The sequence below is a fragment of the Urocampus carinirostris genome, chromosome 1 (assembly GCF_059441175.1).
Source record: "Urocampus carinirostris isolate Australia breed hairy pipefish chromosome 1, RoL_Ucar_1.0, whole genome shotgun sequence".
Lineage (NCBI taxonomy): Eukaryota > Metazoa > Chordata > Actinopteri > Syngnathiformes > Syngnathidae > Urocampus > Urocampus carinirostris.
This window is the reverse complement of record NC_142349.1, coordinates 10,836,413-10,855,466: the sequence shown is the minus strand read 5'-3', so window position 1 is coordinate 10,855,466 and position 19,054 is coordinate 10,836,413. Positions and strand designations below refer to the sequence as shown.

The 19,054-nt window shown below is 37.7% G+C and overlaps 1 protein-coding gene and 1 pseudogene across 2 annotated transcripts in view; both read right to left on the bottom strand.

Annotated features, from left to right (window-relative positions):
- lpin2 (lipin 2) overlaps positions 1-19,054 on the bottom strand; it is a 28,917-nt gene that overhangs the window by 9,143 nt on the left and 720 nt on the right. The window contains exons 1-13 of one of the 2 annotated variants that reach the window (XM_088326284.1): positions 18,757-18,954; positions 11,034-11,234; positions 6,229-6,324; positions 4,312-4,757; positions 3,491-3,617; positions 3,119-3,413; positions 2,647-2,746; positions 2,165-2,352; positions 947-1,040; positions 798-867; positions 634-726; positions 486-565; positions 259-403 (exon numbers count right to left, since the gene is read on the bottom strand). In XM_088326284.1, coding sequence (XP_088182410.1) covers positions 259-403; positions 486-565; positions 634-726; positions 798-867; positions 947-1,040; positions 2,165-2,352; positions 2,647-2,746; positions 3,119-3,413; positions 3,491-3,617; positions 4,312-4,757; positions 6,229-6,324; positions 11,034-11,225 — 1,926 coding nt within the window. In that variant the 5' untranslated portion in view covers positions 11,226-11,234; positions 18,757-18,954. Of the gene's footprint in view, positions 1-258; positions 404-485; positions 566-633; positions 727-797; positions 868-946; positions 1,041-2,164; positions 2,353-2,646; positions 2,747-3,118; positions 3,414-3,490; positions 3,618-4,311; positions 4,758-6,228; positions 6,325-11,033; positions 11,235-18,756; positions 18,955-19,054 lie in introns of those variants that run through there. The other variant, XM_088326275.1, reaches the window with a different exon arrangement.
- On the bottom strand, positions 1,647-1,796 carry LOC148373535 (U2 spliceosomal RNA; annotated as a pseudogene).

Sequence of the window (19,054 nt, the reverse complement as noted above, 5' to 3'; positions counted from 1 at the left end):
AACTTCACACTGGGTATTCATTCAGTTGATTAAATCATATGTATTCACATTTATATCAATAATCTATTAGGCTAATAAATACAAACGCACCCAGCATATTAGACTTTAAATATTGACTGGGGCGAGTACCAATTCCTGCCAGCAGGTGGCACTCCAAATTGCCAAACAAACTAAAAACGGACTCATATTTTCTAACTTGTTGGATTTCCCATCTAAGTCATGTTGTTGATAAAGTGAAATGATGATCAGAGTACTCACAATCTGGTCAGACGAGAGGCGCAGAGACTTCCTATATGCATGTGCACAGAGATGCTGCTGGCTGTCAGAATGGTGTCTCTCCTGAAACGACGCAGCGCTCACTTCTTTGCCCTCTTCGTCACTGGACGAGTCATTATTTTTAGCCCTTTAAAGATAAACAGGCTTCACTAAATTCACCACAAAACTATGCAGACAATAGGTGATAAATGTAAAGGAAAAGTATTTACAGAAGGGTAAGTTTCTCCTGTGTTGCGGCAGGTCCTTCAACTGACTGAGACTCCTCTTTGGTTTCTTGCTTAGTCTCGGACTGAAATCAAATGGATGTGCAATTATAACGCAACTTTATTCATGCTACACGAAAAACTCGCCACAAACCTGCTTGATTGCACTGTCTGCCCGTTTTCGCCAGAACCACCAGCGGCCGGACTTCTTTGGCATTTTCTCTTTCACCCAGGCCTCCTCAGTTGCCTGCATCATTTGATGAAATCTTACAATTCATGCCATTGGCAAAAATAGAGGGAATGCAGTAATATTTTTACCTTTGGTAAGTTCTTCTGAAATGCTTGTAGACTTAGAATAAGGGGAGCTGCAAGAGTCCAGTTATAATACCTAGAAGCACCAAAAGAGACAAGATCCGGTGACTTCATTAGTCGGCATGTTCACTTCAGTGTTCTAATTAAACACTTACCTATTACCTATCTTCACAACAAGGTTAGGGTTGTCTATAATTGCTGGATTTTCTGCAAATTCGTGGTAGGTGATGATGTGCTCTATAAACTTCTCTGTATAGATAATAAAAACAGTTACAAGAATTACAAAAGGCTGGTTTAGGAGATCGCATATACACTGTGATTAAAAGGTAAAACCATCTTGTAATGTAGGGTGTCCAAAACTCAACCCTAATCCCCCAAACCAGACCACCAGAAGTGCACCTCTTGTGTCTGTCTGAAGCACCGGGGACTAAAAAGAATGGAAGTCTCTGCGCCTCTCGTCTGACCAGATTGTGAGAATTTAACAGACTATGAGGTGCACCCAAAACCCACAATTTGCCGGAAGTTTAAATGTGAGTCTTATAATCTAGTGTCCTTTGTGTATGTAAAAATATTTCGCATAACGTAGTACGACCATATTTGTGCAATTATTGATGTGTCCACATTTATCGCTGACCATAATTGCATAACAATGGTGGCAAAGGGGATAAAACCCGAATAACAACGAAAGAGGGGGTTTTGGGGTTTTTAAGGGTTATTGTTCTATCTACGTTATTCATTATCCATTATCCGTTATCGGTCAGTTCATAATACGCTACAAAGTCTAGGAGCCGGTACACTTACTCTCAGCCAAAAGGCCAAGCTAAGGTCCTAGCCCTAAAGCCTTGCTGCGATCATTGCGAATGCACCGTTCCCGGAGGTACTGCAATACCGGGCCGATGCGTGGAGTGGACAGAGCAAGCTCTTATTCCATCTCCAGGCAAAATCCTATTAGAGTCAAACCTTCATTAAAGAGTGTCGAATCTGGACCACCAGGCCAGTAGGGATATAATTGACATAGGAAAAGGCAATGGGTCTTATTTCATGATCACACCTGTTGTAGTCGCAGTGCCAAATACAAATGTTAAATGTAAAACAGAACATAGTTAAAAAAAATAAAAAAATAAAAAAATTAAAAAATCAGTACAACAGTTTTTTTTTTACTTTTTCTGTGCTCTAACAAAACATTGTAAGTGACACAAGTTGAATATGTATGGCCATGAGTTTAAATTTTTCAGGACTACCATGAATTTTTGGGCGTCTGTCAATTAATCCGGTGCGCCTGTCAATTAATCCGGTGCGCATTCTAGTACAGGAAATATAGTATATTCTTTATTACTATGTCAACCAAGACAGCAGAAGTGCACATCCATTACCTTTGGATATCTCTGCGTTCTCAGTCAAGCCTCCGCACAGCGACAATGTGACGTCCGGAAGGTCACTGGCAGAATCTGACAGACACTCCGTGCCGCTGTCAGCTGCAGCGCTTCCCACTGACTGCGGTGACTGTGAACCCGAGGGAATCTCAGTTTCAATCCAGTGTTTGCTGGCCGCTTCGGCCTCGCTAAAGTAAGAAAGCTTGAGGTTAGATGACGTTAAACACACATATGCACACACACACATTATGTAATTATATATATATATATATATAAATATATATATATATATATACATACACATACATATCTACATATACACATATATTTTCAAATATCAGCACTCCCACCTGAGGTTAGATGACATTAAACACACATATGCACACACACACATTATGTAATTATATATATATATATATATATATATATATACACATACATATCTACATATACACATATATTTCAAATATCAGCACTCCCACCTCTTGGGAAAGTATCTGGCAGCTACATCAGGCTCAAGCGCGTTTAGGTCGTCTAAGTAGATGTCCTCGGGACCCTGATGATGGCTCCTCTTTGGGACACCTGCATGCAATACACCAGTTCATGACTTGCACAAGTCACGGCTCAATATACTGGATGGAAATAGCCTTTCTCTTTTTTTTCCACATTATCTCTATTTGCTCTATTCTAAAAATTGGCTTTACTTGCACAGTGCTTTTTCCGCCACAAGGTGGTGATCAAAGCACTTTACTTTCACTCAACAAAATAGGTTACAGCAGCGGAGGGAAAACTAAACCAGGGTTTGTTATAAAGCTCATTAATAAGCAGATCTTTAATATCACCCATGTTGTAGAAGAGAAGGGGGGACAGTGGATTTGATCATAAGCCCCCCAAAAAATCTCTGACCAGTAAACGAAAATTAATTGATCAAATATATCAACTGCTCAAACGTACCTTTCTTCTTAGAGGGCGAATCACTCTGCTGGCCAGTGCCAGGGGTAGAGGTTACCAGGTTGTATTGCAACAAGTCCACAGGCTCCGTGAGAGTGGCAGAACTCTCACTCATAGTGGTGGAAATGTTGGTGGGTGTCCGTGGCTTGGGCTTGACAATGGCGCACACAGTGTGCCCGCCGTCATCGTTTTGGCAGTCCTGCATGGCCTCAGAACTGAGGATAACGCGAAAATGGGTAGTTTCCGAAGGAGTGATGGTCACCGTTTTAAGCAGGTCTACTTTTTCTTTCTTGGTTACCTGGGTATTGGCAATACAAGAAGTGTTTGTTTTGGATAAATATCCCAAAAATGGTGTTTCAAAGATTGCTTTCCTACCCTGGCTGTTTCTGGAAATTCTCCCCAAGTCCACTGCATGTGTGACTCGGCTCGCAGCAAAGTTTCAGAGGGTCGCACCATCAGTTCCGAGTCACTTCTTGGTGAAAAGGCCTGCGATAAGCCATGGCTGAAGGAAAAGAAATGTATTCATGGGGAGCAATTTATTTTATCCAAGTTCTGGTATTCCCTGAAACGACTGCCGTTAGCTTAAAGTTAGGAATTAGAGGGGATTTACAAAAATGGACTAATGACTGCTGATTTGCATAAAAACACATAGTCACGTTGTACAAGTTGGCACACTCAGTTACCCTTATGCTTGTAATTCTATCTTCCATGTTTTAAGGGTATTCAAACAGGTTCCTTTGATAAAAAAATATTACATATAATACAAAACAAATTTTTTTTTTTTTCCACAATAAAACTTTGTTTATTTTTAAAGCACACAGTTGTATAAGAATGTTCCTTAGTCTCTAGTGACAAATGGTTTTAGTGTTGTGATTAATGCAAAAGCCCAGTAGAAGAAGAATAGTAACTGCACTGTAATTTATATTTTATTTACAAAATACTTACAAAGAGTAGTTTAAAAGCAAGTCTGTTGATTTCATTTAAAAAATGAGGTATGCATTAACATGTAAAAATCAGCTATTAATGTGTTTATAAAGCATAGGAAAAGCCAGGTTACGGGATAATTTGGGCAATGGGCATCTACAAGGTCAAAAAGCAAAAGTATATGTTTCTAGATTACCTCATACTTGTTTATGTTCTGTTGATTTTTGATATTTGAAGTGTAATACAGAATGAACAAATGGGCAAAAACCCACCTTTCATTTGATGGCCAGTCACCATCAGAAAGTGCATAACCATCCAAGTTACGTCTGGCTGAAGGTAGTCTGGGGTCAACATCTCGTACTGTGGACATTGAAGGCGATCTAGACACATGAGGCACCGAGGCGTCCTCGTCTGAGCTGAGGTCCATCTCAAACATTTCCTCATTGGTTGTAGCAGCGGGCATGTTAGCAGCAACGGTGGAGGTGACCGACATGGGCGGAGTCAGCTCCTCTCTCCGAGGGTCTCCTTTGTGCTTCTTCCTCCGTTTTTTCTTCTTTTTAGTAGACATGCTGGCAGGCAACGGCGGATCGCGCGGGTCTTCTTGGTCGGCTGGGATGTCATCTTCCATGTTTTTTGACGGCCGGTGCTCCACTTCTGATATCCAGAAAAGGTGGCTCTCTGTTGGGATTGGTGATGTGGCCAAGTGGGCAGGGACAATCTAGTGGAAGTCAGTAAAAGCACCAATTTAAAAGGAAATATATAGTGCATTGTAGTTGCTTTAGGACACATGTGTCAAACTCAAGACCCAATGGCCAAACGTGGCAGGGCACAACATTTTATGTGCCCTACAACACAATTCTGATAGAAGCAAAAGAGAAAAGAAAGCCACAATGACCTTCATTTTTAAATATGTCCACTGGATGTCGCCCGAGTCAGGCGCCACTCGCAAGGCACCCACTATAGCTGTATTTGTTTTAATCAACCAAAGAACATTGAGGAAAACGATGTTGGTATTATTTTATTTAATATAACATTTGGACGCATCGTTTTAGGCCATTGGAAAAATACAGAACGGATGTCTTTGCAAAAGTTTAAAGAAGCGTTAGCTCCTTTCTATAATATATAAATAATGTAATAAAGGGAAAGTGTGTAATATTTAGTGCCTCCTAGTGGTACCAAAAAGTTTCATCCAGGAAAAAAAAATTTGCGTAATAGGCAAAAATACATACACTATATACAAATGTTAATAGTCACTGGAAAAAAAAAGAGGTTAAGACATTCGAATTTCTTTTACAATGTGGAATCCCCACGTAAATCAGCGCCATGTTTGTCCGACAGCCTGTTGCCACGCTGTGTCATATATCACTGGCCCTCGCTCGTACCAGACATCACAGTGCCATCTCGTGGACCGATATTACACATTAGGCTTTCAGGTAAACATTTTCAATAAAAACAAATTAAAATAAAAAGCAGGGAGACTTTTAAGTGACTCAATCAATCTTTTAAATAGGTGTTTGTATGCTGTTTTTGGCACTTTTCAGTTTGCATGAGTTTCCCTCAGTTAAATAAACTGTAGTGGAAATGACTTCAATTGTTGTGATTGTTTTTTGTAAAATGCAATTGACAAACACTGCAAGAGATTAAATCTTAGTGAAGAAAAATAAATACTGAGGAATAAAATCCCTCAATATTTTTATAAATCTTAAATCTCAAATCTTACATTCATAGTTATATTGTAAACCTCTGAAAAGACCCCCAGACCTCCAGCAAAGTCAAACTGTTTATGGCATTCAATTTTTTTTTTAGTTCGCCCGCAGTGAGAATTTCTTTCTGAACACGTGGACGCTCAGCTAAAATGAGTTCGATATCCTGCTTTAAGTTGCAAGTAGACCGGAGGAGAGGAAAAAAAATCTGCTATTTCCAAAAATCAAATCCATTCACACTTGTCCTGCACAATGGAACAAACTGACTAAAGCTGCAACTAATCAATACAATTTTTGGATCATTTTGTTGGTTTTCATGGAATCGGAAAAAGATCAAGTATTTTAAATAATACATGCGCGAAAACAGAACAGTACATTTATCACACACAGGGCAAACATTAGTAGACAATAATTAAATATGATTTATTGGGGGGAAAATTAACTTGACCACTTAAAAAAAAAACAATTACATGGTCTCATACTTACATTCTGTTGCTCGGATTCTTGAACAAAAAAAGCTTCACCATTATCACCCAGTTTCATTTGCAACTCCACAGGCTCTCCATTCACTTCAATGTCAATCTAGAAAATTGAAAACACATCAAAATAAATAAATCACATTATTATTTCACAAAATGAGAGATGCAAGGATAATCTTCACGGGCGGCAGAACAGCTGATCAGCCCCACGGTGCAGTGATCTAGGGTTCAATTCCATCTATCGGCCTCCCCGTGTGGAGTTTGCATATTCTCCCTATGCCGGTATGGGTTTTCTCCCACATTCCCAAAGCATGCATGGCAGCTGAATGAGCAGGTCCAAATTGTCTCTGGGTATGATTGAGGGTGTAGATCAGGGATGTCAAACTCAATTGCACAAAGGGACAAAATTCCAAACACACCTAAAGTCGCGGGCCAACCAGGATAAACATTTATTCAACACACTTAAACTGAATGTTTTTGGAACATAAATATGAATAAAAACAGACAAGAATATTAAATCTAAACCTTAAATCACTTATACAGTATTTATTATTTTGCTGTAAATAAAAATATCTTGTTAAATTATACAACTTAGAACTTAACTTAAACAACTTAACATTAAAATAACATTCAAATTCAATGTACATATTAAAAAAAACTTAAATATCCCAAAAGATTTTGCTCTCCTTATTATATCTCCTGTCAAAAGTAAAAATATGAAAATGCTACACAAATTATTTTGTAAAAATGTCACAACATTCTGCAAACAAGGAGCCTGATGTGCGCAGACGGCGTAGGGCGAGAGATGGGAGGGAGTGCTTGCACTTTTTGCATAGCTACACCCATCCCTCACACTCACCCAATCAAATAACTTTAAGTTTTCTTCCGGTGTTTTGGCGTATTTAAAAATTGTTCTGTGGATTCATCAAAAAGTATCTGAACACAGGTTATATAGTGAGCTTTTATATAAAAGATTCTTTAGCGTTGTACAGCCAAAGCGAGGTTTTTTTGTGTGACACCTTGACTGTAAATTTTAGTGAAAATGTGCCCTATATATTCTGAAAAGTACTGACTTTGATTCAGCTCTGGTTTGGCTTTGCGTGTATCTGAGCAGGATCAATGGCTCAAGTTTTGAACGAGATGGAGAAAATTTGCATGCAATTAAATTTGTCTCTGAGGGATAAGTACTCATAGAAAGAGCCATAGGCTCCCTACCCCTGGTATATTGTATAGTATACGTCATATATGAATGAATAGGTACAGTGACTAAAACGTCAAAAAAGGATGTCCAGGGATGAGACGGCGTTGTTCATATTGAGGGGCCATTAATAACAACAATGTAAAATGGTCTTGCGGGCCGGATATGATTAGACGGCAGGCCGGATGTGGCCAGCGGGCCGGGAGTTTAACACATGTGGTGTAGATGGTTGTAGGTCTCCATGTGCCTTGTGACCGACTGGCAACAAGTTGAGGGGGTTCCCTGCCCACTGCCCAAAGATGACTGGGATCGGCTCCCGCGACCCAGTGCGGAAGATGGATGGACTTTTCTTAATTTCTTGTCCTTGCGATGTAAATCTGTACATATGGATTTTGGGAAAGTGGAGTCAAAATTTGATTAGCCACATCTTCTCACCGAGAATACAGTGGGGCAAATTCAGCAGTCACAATACCTCAGGGTTATATGCGGGTATTTATGTGATGCAAGTGATGGCGTTCCATTTTAACACTTAATTAAATCAGGCCGGATTAATAAAGGCCCTCTTTCATAATGGAAAACAGGCAACTGTTTATCAAAAAAAATATATCACCAACAGCTAGCCTTAAGCAGTCACAGTTGGCTCAATTAAGTGGAGTGTACTTCAGGGCAAATGTAAAAAAATCTTTCGCTGGTACGTTTGTAATCACCAGTGTCTTACTTTATTTGGACGCCGCAAAGGATGAAGCAAAGCTGGCTGGTTGCAAAACAGCTCTTAGCCACAGGCGTTTTTTTTTGCCCCTGCAGATTCCATTTCTGGCCACGCATTCAAGTTGTGTCTCATGTTGCTATGGGAACGGCTCATTCATTCATTGCTACAAATGCATCAGCATTCTAGGAACATGGTGAGAAAGGACCAACCTCTGACTTATCCTCACCACAGACCATTCATTTAAGGCGCAGGGATGTCAAACTCAGTTTGGCTCTGGGGCTGTATCTCAGACTGGCCTGGATCAGTAAATTCTGTTTTATCGTACCGTATTCTTTTTGGTATTATGCTTCATCATTTAGTCTACTTTAGTAGCCTATCTTACATACTATAATCACGGATGAACTTTTCAAAGCATGACATGTTTATTTGCCAATAATGGGAAATAAAAGATTTTTGTGTTTGGCATTAAATGAGTCAACTGGTATATTTTAATAGGTGAATAAATGTAGCTTTACCCACTACACTATCCAAACTTAAGTGGTAGCTATGAAAATGAATATATATATTTTTCTTAATTGTCTTACTGGTTTGAAATGGAAAGAAAAAAAAATACAAAATAATGAATTTGGCCGTGCATGGGCAATAAGAGGTCGGTGGTTCGCGCCCCGGCCGAGTCATTCCTAAGACTTAAAAAGTGGTCGGCGGCGCCCTCTGTTGGCTGCGGCTGCATCGGCTCGCTACAACGGGTCAGGTGCAATCGACATTTCGTTCTGTGTACATTGTTACACAGAATGACAATACAAGGAAATTATTATTATTATTATTATTATTAGACTAAGATTAAACTGGTGTATCCTTTACTGTCCTCTAGGGGGTAGAGGGAGTACAGTGGAACCTCGGATTTCGAACGCCTCTCAGTTCGGACAAATCGGTGTTCGACCAAAAATTTCGTGAAATTCTTGCTTCGCTGTTCGGTCAAAAAAATCGGAGTTCAAACGCCGGTACGCTAGGGTGCGATGCTGAGCGGCGTACGGGTGTTTTAGCCCCTAATTATGCCTCCGAAGAAGGTCGGTGCACGCAGGACAGGTGAAAAAAAAACAAGTTGTTCATCCAACTATTGCCTTTAAGAAAGACATAATAGCTAAATATGAAAGAGGTGTACGAATTTCCGATCTTGCTAGTGAATACAGGATGGCTAAATCTACTATCAGTACAATATTACAGAATAAAGAGGCTGTGAAATCGAGTGATGAGGCTAAGAAAGTTAGCGCTATAAGCAAGCAACTGCCGCAAGTTTTGGAAGAGGTTGAAAAACTTTTGATGATTTTTCTCTCCCCACCGTCCACCACAAAGGTAAGGAACCCTATTCATAATCCTTTTTTTTTATTTTTACACGTTCTTGTTAGCGTAATCTTTCGTAGGGAGGATTACGCTAACGCGAACGTACGATTAGCTTGGGTTAGCTTAATGTTTACGTTCTTGCTAAAGATTCAGGGTGTTGGAACGGATTAAAACGATTTTACATTACTTTTAATGAGAAAAACGATTTTCCGTGATCGACCAAATCGGTTTTCGAACAGGGTTCTGGAACGGATTATGGTCGAGAACAGAGGTTCCACTGTATTAGGTTTTAAATTATTTTTAAAATCATAACTTTCGAATGAAATGACTCTTGAATCATCTTTCGAAAATAAAATTATATATATATATATCAGTGTTCTCGTTTGCCCGCATCCCCGCGTCCTAGACGCATCATTTTTGCTGGGGACGCATTGTGTCAAATCAACTTTTTTGACACCAAATTGTCATTACTATCCGATTATTATTATTTTTTTTTAACAAAGATTTACCGCACTCCAAACTTTTCGTCAGGCATATTCGCTATTTTATTTTGGTCTCGCGCCGATCTCGGCAAACGAGATCTCGTTCTTCGAGATGACGTCACTGTTTTGGTGGTTGTCGAGTGAAAGAGAAGTATGCCTCCGTAAAAATAGTTGTATTAGGTGCAAATCAACAAAGAAATTGGTAATTTCTTCACTGTCGGTAATAAGTCAAAACAGAATACAGAAAGTGATAACAACGGCAATAATTCCGGCACGAAAAAACGGCCGAGAAATTCTTCAGAAGACCGCGAAGGCAAGGAAAACACGTGTTTTGAAGGAAACGATTTGACGAAAGATAAACAAAAGAATACTCCAAGCAAGAAAAGGACTTTGCTGCCAAAATGGACTCAGTTATATTCCTGGTTACGCTATGAGGAGGAGGATAATGGAGGTTACATGTTCTGTGATGCGTGCACCCAGCGTGACAAAAAAAAAAAACGGATTGCATTAATCATTTCGCCATACGAACTTTCAGAAAAGCACATTGGATCGGCACAACGACAATGAAAACCACAAATTAGCTATGAAAATTCCGTTGCTGCAATTGGACCTTGAGAAGGCATTACAACTGTGGCGGGACAGCAAACCACGAAGAATATATGAACTGAAAAATCTGAAGTGATTAAAACTGCATGAATATATAGACTAATATTTCAGGAATATTATTTTGTATAATGTACAATATTTTTGTGAACTGAAAAATATGAAGTGATAACTGCCTTGTATTACCAATTAAGTGTAATGATTAAATCTGAATGACTATATAGATTTATAGATTTATTTAAATATTTGTCGCCAATTTAAAATTTCAACCTCAATAACACTAAATTTTGGGGCCCATAGATCTCTGTTGGGACCCATAGATTTTTGAGCATGCGAGTCCCCGGGACCCATCACTTTTCAGAGGTAAAATGAACACTGATATATATATTTAATGACTTGAATATACATGTTGTGTTATGTGAGAGGAAAGTGAACAGATTAAACTTTTCGTTTCATCAAGTTTCCATCAGGGAACTTACCACTTTTTCCTTCGAGCGGAGTACGCCAAGCTTCCCGAAGCGCACATGGAAGGGCGAACACTGGTAGGTGCCGTCACGCTGGCGGACAACCACCACATCGATGCATCCAGAGAGTGTGGCCTGGTTGATGCCCTTGTATAGCTCCTTGACTGTGACCAGAACCTGCCCGGCCAGCTGACCAACGTAGTTCATGGTGCCCACCTGTGAACAAAGTACATATAGTAAATGGGCTAATCTGACTAGCCTATTTCCCCCCAAGACTAGGCATGGGAGAGGGGGGCTGCTAGAAGATTGAAAGAATGTGTGCGGAACTAATATTGTTCAAGATGCGCAAGTTGCAACCCAAAAGTTGTCCAAACTCAATTCCATGACAATTTTCTTAACATAAATGAATATTAAATTATTTACTCTTAAATATAATTAGCCAAATGGGTTATTCGCTAATATATAACTGGAATATATGTGTACTCATAACTACAACAAAAGTACCATTGACTTTGAAAAGATCAGTCCAACATTGAGTACTTGATGAGTCAGCTAATGTAGTTATTCCTAAAATGTTCTGGATTACGTAACAGTTTAATGTCCGACCATATTCTCACGGCCCGGCTGAATAATAACAATAACAATAATAACAATAAGCTTAAATCAATTTTATACTCCCTACATAACTAAGGATGTAGATGTTGTAGATGTTGGTATTTGGTTTTATCTCATTATCACAATGTTTTAGTCACGGTAACGTCTGAAAGATATAAATTAAAACAAAAAAGCACAAAGGGATTAAACTCTTTGGTGTATCTGATGACGAATCAGACTTTGAAAGATAATAAATAAATACATTATAGGTTTTATTTTGGTACAGTGTTCATAGTCTACAGTGTCAAAAACATTTTAATCATGGCCCCACATACTCAACAATGTGGTGACATGAGTAAAAAACGAGTGATAGCCTAAAATCTACAGTCTTTTCCAATGTCATCCACGTCCCTAGTGGTCTACTGGTAAAAATTCACCACCACAATAGAGGTACGATTCCAGGTGCATCCAATGTTGTGCAAATGCTGTGAGCGATATCTTTTGACTGATCAACCATTGCCTAAATACAGTAAAACGGTGTAGTACTAAAAATAAACGAAAAATTAGGGCTTTTTTTTTTATTATTTCTGTGGGGCCTAGAACCAAACAACGCACGGCCCAGTACAGGTCCACGGCTTGCTGGTTGCAGGCCACTGGACTAATGAACAACCTTTTTAAATCATGTGACCCAAGGATGTGTTTTTATTGGCCGCAACTCAAGGAGCGTTCGTAGTGGTTTTTTTTATTTTTATTTCGCAAGATACAAGTCCATTCATCCGAATGCTGAAAATCGTTCGGACCTTGCACAAATCTCAGACAGGCTATAAATGTGCGTTGTACTTCCTTCTATTAAAATAAAAAAAAAAACTTTTTAGAAAGTGTATAGGGTAGTAGAACAAAGTGCATTCCACTTGCTAGGCTGTTGGTGGAGCAATTAAAAGAAATCACAACAACAAGAGTTATTAATGCCAACAATGGTTCGTTCAGTTATGAAACTAGATTCAACCGATAGCTCTAGTTGAGACAGAAATCTTTGACTAGTTTTAGGTCCTCTGGAAAACAAACCAACTCACCAAAGACCATGAGGACTTAAGTGGTGATATATCATCCAGCTCACTGCTATCAGTGTAGTCCTCTGTGCTGGTAGTTCCTGAGGATCTTTGTCTCTTCATTTTCCCCACAAGGCCTCATGACATTCAATCACAGCCACCACATGCACGTTGTACAACTTAAATTATAACCACCATCCTGAAAGTATCCCTTATTTGTACCCTGATTTATCAAGTAGTAGTTTGACCACGCTCTTATGAAACCCTGTCATAAACACTAACGCATGTAGGTTTTTTTTTTATCCTCCTCCACCAGTATACAGGATCCTTGAAGTTGAGCCAATGAGATGAGAGCTTTAAGGTGCTGACGACCGATAAGGCGACACTTGCTACACAGTGTTTTTCCGCCTGATAACAAGGTATACACTGCAGTGTGACGCTCTTGTACACAAAGCCACATGAAGAATATGATCATTACAGCTTCTCCCCGTTACTGTCACTAATCTGGGTAGTTTATGGCTTTATGTTACTGCAGGTTTGGACCAATTGGATAAAGAGGTACAATGACCATTAATAAACCTACATCCAAAACATGTGACTGCAAATACAGGGCCATAGAGAACTAAGAGGGTGTAATCCCTGTGGGATTATTCTTCTTACATTCCGATTGATGCTAAAATGAGCTGTACTGTTTCGTTGTACTGTAAACAGAGTTACACACGATTAGGGAAGATGAATGGAGTAAAAACTTCAGTGGGAAAGTAGACTTAAGGAGAAAATTATGGAGAGGCATGTCCGTATTACTAACAACACCTCTATCATTTTCAACTAAAAATAACTAGTTTATTTGTGTTTGTTAATTTCCTACTAAAGTGAATTCAGTTGCTGAGGGTAGCCATGAATGTTACAGGTGTAGTTGGTTTTGACTGAAGGCTGCTGAAGACGAAAGAGAATCCACACTGAAATGCTGAATTAAACTTAAATCATTTTACATGGTGGGTATTTGGTAAACATGACATGTGTTGACTTGACCCATCATTTCCTTTAGGGTATAAAAAGGAATTCACGCTTTAGAGTAGAGGTCGGGAACCTATGGCCCATAAAGATTTATGGATCATTTTCATGAGTAGATGTGGCTCGGAGATAAAATTGTGCTCATACGAATCTCATTTATAGCATTTCAATTTTAAGAAGCGTAGAGCGAGTCCAGTGGACGCCTTACTGAAATAGCGCTAAAAATACAATCGGTTTGGTCCAGTATGTAAAGAGCATACGCCCCACTACAGTTTACAGTCAAGGTGTTACACCAACATATCCCGTTTTGACTGTATGTTGCTACAGAAATACTGTCAACAGCAAAAAATGCCGTGTATTGATTTTACATGTATTCATTTATTTTTCTATGTATTTTCCTATTGTTTTTTATTTAATTTATTTATATTTAATTTTTGAATTAATATTTCATGTTTTATTTTTGCTCTTATTTCGTTGTTTTACTTTGGTAGAGTTGTTCTCCATAAGTAGCCAGCAAAAAAACATGGGAGCCAGGGACACATAAATTTCAGGGAAAATGTCTTGATGGTAGAAGCTCGACAGAGAATTTTCGCAATGTTCTTTATCCTTCCTTGTTGTTTGCCGAATGCCAAACAAGTTGCAATGTCTTGCACAAATTCAATGGGTTTATTTAAGGCCAGCTACGCATGACTTGACTCAAGTTTAACGTACATCTTCACAACAGTGATCTTTGAGCAGTATTTTTTAAGATCTTTTTTTCTTTTCGGCAAAATAATTGTTGGTGTGTCCATAATCTTGAGACACTAATGCACATAATTGCTCTGTTGTAATAAAGTTGTTCAAAACTATTAATAACTAACCTTTTTTTAGAGTTATAAAAAAGTCAACAAGGAAGAAAGGCTTAACCGATCAAAATAAAACCAGAAGAAAAACAAACAGATGTTTTGGGAGGCTGAAGGTCAGCCAGGAAAATGCAAAACAAGTTACCTGTGAACAACGAGCGGCTGATACGAGCCAAGTCTTATCAGAATAAACATTTTAAAAACTACCACAATAAAACAAGTACTAGAGCACACTGACCAAAAACACCAACTGAAACGAAACAAAACTACAAAAGAAACAGCTGAACTTACATGTGCGCAATAAAAGCCCATATACCTGCAATGGACAAAACTGAAGCGGCAGCAATAGTCAATTTTGATTTAAAGAATGCCCCTTTTAGAGAGGGACCTTAAAGATGGACTTTGAGGCCTGCCAAATTAAAGACTGAAGTAGAAGATGTCGTCACACTAATACTCTGTTACAGAAATCCTTTCAAGCAAATATTGGCTAATGTGTGCTGACCAAGATGTTTTGACTTGACTTATTCTTATGTAACCAACTGATTAGGAAACGGTAAAGCTCGTGATACGATTGCATGAAATACCGGAGGTAAAATGTCAATGTCAAACATGAACTCCACTACCCTGTTGTTTGCAATTTCCTTTTAAAACATCAATATCAGTGTTGAATTCCTGAGAAACGGCTTTCAATTGAAGGTGAATCTCTTATTGGCTTCAAGTGACCCAAACATACTTTAATATATTTTCAAACATGCTTGAGTGTTGCGATTTGAAATAAAGAAATTTGATTTAAAAGTCCTCTCATGTTTGAATTGATATCATAATGACTGTATTTAGTTTTTGTTTGTTTTGCATCGTCACACGACATTACAGATTCTCAGGTTAATTTAACTCATTGACCCACAAAGTTTCAATTAAATCGTATCATTTTACTCATGTTTACTCATTAATGCCCAATATTGATGACCAGCTATTTTGTGAAAATCGGGTTGGAAAGACTTAGTCATGGGATTGGACTTGCTCCAGTAGCACTTCTTTTTACAGCGAAAGGTCATGCACTGCTGCTGTAAAAAATATTGTTGAAATGTCTGCTGTGCAAGAGTTTTTTTTCCCAACACGACAGGAGTTAAACAGTGACATTCGACAACGCTTAGCAAGCAGTAGCTCTTGGAAGTACTAACAAGCCTTGCACTAAAAAATATTTACATCCAGACATACCAGACAAACATAAAGAAAATTATTAGCTGCTCTCTAACCAGTTTGGAGGACATTGCCGGCTTGCGATATTGCAACAGAGCCAACAACATTATAAAGGACTCCTTTCATCCTGGACACCACGTCTTAAACCTGCTACCCTCTGGTAGGGGCCAAAGGTCCCTTAAAACAAAGACAAACGGGCTCAGAGACAGTTTCTTTCCCAGGGATCGCCACCCTGAACAAGTGCACAAGACTGAAAAACAGTACATATGTTGCCTTTGTATGAAAAATGTGTATTTATATATTGTTAATCATTCTTATTTTTGCTGCTAAAATTTACTTCACTATTTTTATTGCACTATTGTTAAGATGCAGCCACGATATGTTTGCATACTGACATTCTTATTACTTTATATGTCTCTTCTTTATTACTAGTTTAGCATCAAATGCCATGTCGAATCTTGTTTACTAGGTTATTATCAATTCAGCAAAAATAATTCTAAATATGTGATTGCTCACCTAAAACTGATTCATAATTGCTTATATTATTTAGGATTAATAAAGTAAGGGTGCAACTACCAATTATGTCCATAATCAATGAATCTGTCTTTTGTTTTTGTTATACATAAATAAATCGGATTTCTTAAAAGACATATAATTTTCTCCTTTACTCGAATATTGAAGTTATGGACGGATAGAAAAATGGTGCCCGAAACAACAGAATATTCTATCATATAAAACAATAAAAAAAAAATCAAAGTGTTTGTCAATTAACTTGACAATAAACAAAAATACACACAAACATGTACACTTGTAAATATGTAAGATACTCTTTTCCTAACACCTTATCCAAAGATCATATCGAACAAAAAAAAGAAAGAGCAATACATTCCTTTTTATGTGTAGTATTTTGTTTGTTTTCTTATCCACAGAAAAATATCAAAAATCTAAACCCACTTTTACTAATTTGAAGTCAATTCATTTTTATTTGTATAGCCCTTTATCACAAAAAGTCGCAAAGGGCTGTACAAAGAACAACAACAAAAAATATGTGGTTTTAAGCTATAAAAATTGCACAAGTAAAGAAAAAAAACAACAAAATGTTTTTAATCACATTTAAAGGTAAACTGTAAAGTACAAAGATGTCCTTTAAAAGTAGAAAAGCCAACTATTTTATTTTTCTCTTCCTGAGTCTATCAATAAATTTGTTTTTTGGGTTTAAATCTTTGAACTTGATAAACATTCCCATAATAAGAATTATATATGCTTATAAATCTGCCACTTGTTCGACAAGTCATTATGATTGTTATTGTTTTTACTTTTTTTTACTTATTTTCTGTTTTTTCCCCTCAGTATTTCTGCAGTTTTATCGTCTGCAACTTTGTTTAATGATGAAACAGTTTAACACAACAAAGTTGAAACTTCCATGCCAATTTTGTTTGTTATGATAAAATGTTCAGTTAAAATACGATTGTAAAAAAATTAAGATAACTTTTTATTTTATAAAAACGGTCTGGGCACCCTTTGCCGGACCAAAGTGGTACTACAACTTTTACACGCACTCGTATTTGCGTTGATTTATTGACTTAGGGGCTCATAACTCACACGATAGAACGAATCAATTATTCTAATTATTTGCAGACACTTTATTAAATTAGACTGTAATCAATTTTATTGATGAGTTGTTGCAGCCCTAGATTAAAGGAAAAACAAATGAACAGAATCAAAACTTGGGAAAAAAGTATTGTATTTGGATCAGATTGGTATCAAATAAGGCACATTTTGTATAATATTTAGTGCCCCCAGTGGTAAAAAAAAAAAAAAAAAAAATTAATTCATGAAAAAAAAAAAAAAAGATTTGCATAGTAAGCAAAAAACTATCATCTAAACATGGACTTTTTCAAACATTCGTATTGGGTCAAGAAATGTTTATTTAACATAACACAACTCTTACCTATAGGGAACAGACATAATTTTCCGACATCTTACTCGTGCGGGTAAAAAATGAGAAAAAAAATGTCGCTCCCTGGTTACTTTGAATCTCTGTAGTTTGTATTCTTTCTTGTGCTTTGTAGCACTCATTATCAGTTGCTCTACATGAAGGGTTGCCAACCTTTTTGAACCTAAGAGATACTTATTGCATCAACAAACAATACACAGACATTGTTAACATAAAATCTAAGTCATTCATGAACTATGGAACATAAATAAGTTGAGCTTGGATTTTAACAGTTCCTCTGAGGTTACAGATCAAATCTCAGAGGACAGACTTTCAACAGCAACGGGACCCGAATGTAGAACGCTAATTAGTCAAATTTGACTTGATTAATTAGCGCAAAGGTCTAGTTTGATACAAGTCTCTAAAATAACTTATGTTATTACTATGCTGTTATTATATTACAGACGCTTCCCTACTTACTAACATTTGACTTACGCAAACTTCAGACTATGATTACACCATCCCCTGATTTAAGACCTACATGAGGGCAAGAAAAAATTAAAATCGCCATTTGTTTCAAAACTTAATTCATTTTGTTTTATGATGTGTAAAAGTGTTCTCAAAGGTAAAAGTGTTTTTTCATATATAAAAGTGTTTTGCACAATGTAAAAGTGTTTTGCACAATGTAAAAGTGTTTTGCACAATGTAAAAGTGTTTTGAACAATGTAAAAGTGTTTTGCACAATGTAAAAGTGTTTTGCACAATGTAAAAGTGTTTTGCACAATGTAAAAGTGTTTTGCACAATGTAAAAGTGTTTTGCAAAATGTAAAATTGTTTTATCAAAGTTAAGTGTTTTGCACCTCTCGGCCACCATACCTTTGACATGCATTTCGGTGACAAAAAAGTGCCACACAAATTAAAATATATATATTTATGAGGGGGACCAACTGGCCATGGTTGATAGGCATGCGTCGTGATGCTGTGAGCACATCATTATTGTCAACTTGTCTGACAACACACAGCCGAAGAACTGGGGAAATCCCACGTCCATATTACCAAAAATGAGTAAACACTCTTTTGAAGCTAGACAAGCTACCACTTACTCGTTAGGAGGCCTTTGCGAAGCTGCATATTCTTTCCATCAACTCCCAACACAAATGCGCCTAAGAATATACTATGGCCAACTTGCACGGCATGCCAATTTGGCGAATAAAGCCCATGTGTGGACATATTAAAGCTAACGTGACGTTCTTTCGAAGCTTCAAAATGTTTCCATCGACACCCTACACAATGCACTTCATAGTGAGCAAATGTCAAGTTGCACAAGCCAATACCGCGAATCAAGCCCTATGTGGACTTAATAAAGCTAACATGACTCACGAACGTCATGTCGATGATTTA